At 49.8% G+C, this 2,371-nt stretch overlaps 3 protein-coding genes across 3 annotated transcripts; 2 read left to right on the forward strand and 1 right to left on the reverse strand.

The window, feature by feature from the left end:
* Positions 1–620: 620 nt before the first annotated feature.
* T310_8908 (uncharacterized protein) lies at positions 621–1,010 on the forward strand (the record flags this gene model as incomplete). The annotated part of the gene is made up of 1 exon (XM_013468454.1): positions 621–1,010. A coding segment is annotated over one exon (390 nt), but the record flags the coding sequence as incomplete, so codon positions are not given.
* On the reverse strand, positions 624–1,721 carry T310_8909 (F-box domain protein; the record flags this gene model as incomplete). The annotated part of the gene is made up of 1 exon (XM_013468455.1): positions 624–1,721. A coding segment is annotated over one exon (1,098 nt), but the record flags the coding sequence as incomplete, so codon positions are not given.
* A 313-nt stretch (positions 1,722–2,034) lies between these two features.
* T310_8913 (uncharacterized protein) lies at positions 2,035–2,371 on the forward strand (the record flags this gene model as incomplete). The annotated part of the gene is made up of 1 exon (XM_013468456.1): positions 2,035–2,371. A coding segment is annotated over one exon (337 nt), but the record flags the coding sequence as incomplete, so codon positions are not given.

The raw sequence follows: 2,371 nt of genomic DNA on the forward strand, positions 1-2,371 counted from the left end.
GNGGGGGGGGGGGTTGGCGACAGTCTGCGGTGTAAATGTGCTAGCAGATCGATCAATCAACAGACACGCAATCGCTGACGATGTTAGGCATCAAATGCCGCCATCCATGGAACTGGAGTAGCGTCAGCTATGATGAGTGAAGAAACAGGCCTGCAGCAGTTGACATATGATTCGCACTCATCTTGATTGTATGTCAGGCATATCCAAGAATGGTATCCAGTTACTATTGATCTATCGGACTAGTGAGCTAGCAAAAGAGTAGTTGTAATGGGAAAAAAAAGGGAAAGAAAGAAAGAAAGAAAGAAACTAAAAACCTCTCACGGGCTAAGCGTCAAGATTCAAATTCAAAAAGCAGAATGACTGCTAGGAGTCACCATTTATCAAAGATACGCATAATCCTAAATCGATTCAAACATGGCAGAGGGACTACATGTATATACATACACACATACATGTAATTATCTTTTCTGACAGAACCTCAAAATCTCCCCGGTGGGAGATGTCTAGAATTGTATACAGATAACTAGCTCAAAAAATTGCTAGCATGTTATTATCTCTGTCTAGCTAACTCAGAGAAGAGAGCTTCTCTTCCGAAATAACCACACATCTATACATCTTAAATATTAATTCAACTGCGTGCACGCAATCCCCATCTTCCCCTCCTCAATCGCCACCCGCATCTCATTCGGGTCTTCCCCGCGCTCATTCAGCACCCAGACCAGCGTATCGCCAAACGTCTCGCCATTGTTCCGGAACCACTCGCCCAGCGACTGGATGTACATCTCCACATGCTCCTTGAGCGGCGCGTTCTCGCGCAGCCACAGCACCTGCGCCGGATCCAGCTTCAGCATGTCCTGCACGACGTAGTAGTGCGGGATCTCGTCGCCCCAGCCTTCCTGGCCTGGGTCGTGGAACAAGTCGTTGCGCAACCGGTAATTGTAAGTGCTTTTCGCAGCGGGATCGCTGGGATGCGCCGTGTAGAACTCGGTGTTGTTTTCGCGGAAGTATGAGCCTCCTGCGGAGAGATTATTGTTCCGGTAGTTGTTCAAATGGACGTTGAACGTCAACGGCTGGTTGCTGTCCGGATACCGCTTGCGGAATTTGCGCTGGATGGTGCCGTTGCTCGGGCAGATGTGGTTCTGCACCACGTCTTGGATCACCAGACGCAGATCCTCGATCTCCGCCAGCTCCTCGGTCGACCAGTTGTGCAAGAGCTGGGCACGTTCCATAATGACATTGCGAATCCGACGAGAGAAACGATCGTAGAGACCATTGTGAAACGCGCGGTGATAGAGCCAGAGCCGATACACCGCGCGACGCAGACGATAGCGCTCCTCGTCGGTCAGCAATCGGCGATTCACGTAATCGACCTTCCACTTCTTCAAGGGGTATATAGCTTCCCACTTCTGAGCCACCCGGCCCACCTCGACGATTTGCTTCAGCAGAGCGTCAGACATGGACGCCTCGCGGATGAGATGCGCCGGCTGGCTAGCATTCTGGGTAACGAGCTGGATAATGTCGTCCAGGGGCCCAAACTCCACCTCCGCGGCGCGCGAGAGTATCGATAGTTTCTGCGAGGTACTGAAGACGTGACGCAGTCGGCGATTCGTGGCGGCCAGGTGCAGGACATCGGACACGGAATCGCAGGAGCGGAAAATATGGAGCAAAAGCTCCGTGGCTAGGTTGTCTAACTTCATTGTATGATCTAATATTAGTTCAGGTTAATAACAGCCCCTAGCCAGCAACTTCCTGTAACAAACAACCAACCTTGCAATGTTGTCTAGTTTCAAGAGCTTCGGAAAGAAAGATGCTTTGGTTCGAAAATTCTAAAGTCCTCGTAAAGTTCTCGCGAAATGACAGTGATGATAGCAGTACGTTCACAAACTCGACGGCCCTACGCGCTCAAACACGTCGCAAGCCGTCGCATCCACACGAAGGGTTTAACTGACGACCACCCCGTCGTTGGGGCTGACTGGAAGACAACGATATCCATCCCTGAAAGAAAGCATGACACTAGAAGAAACAAATGAATAAAGGCTCAGCAACCCCTTAGGGCCGCTGGAGATAGGGACAGCCATAGCTTGGGTAGTGGTTGCAAGGGAGGAGTTGAAGTATGTTGTTTGTCACGTCGCCATCTTTATAGTTAACGTAATCAACCACCGAGCGACGAATACCACCGAGCGACGAATTTTCCTCCACCCTACCACTTCCTTTTTTCAACGCGTCATTTTATCACCACCACTATCAAAAATGCCTTTATCTCAAGAAAACCGAATTCAAATGGCTATTGCAGCTTATAAAAATCAAAAAGTCAAATCAATACTGAAGGCTGCAGAGATTTTTGGGGTGCCTGAGGCTACCCTTCGCGCTC

This window comes from Rasamsonia emersonii (assembly GCF_000968595.1).
Source record: "Rasamsonia emersonii CBS 393.64 chromosome Unknown ctg1118621760938, whole genome shotgun sequence".
NCBI classification, from domain to species: Eukaryota; Fungi; Ascomycota; class Eurotiomycetes; order Eurotiales; family Trichocomaceae; genus Rasamsonia; species Rasamsonia emersonii.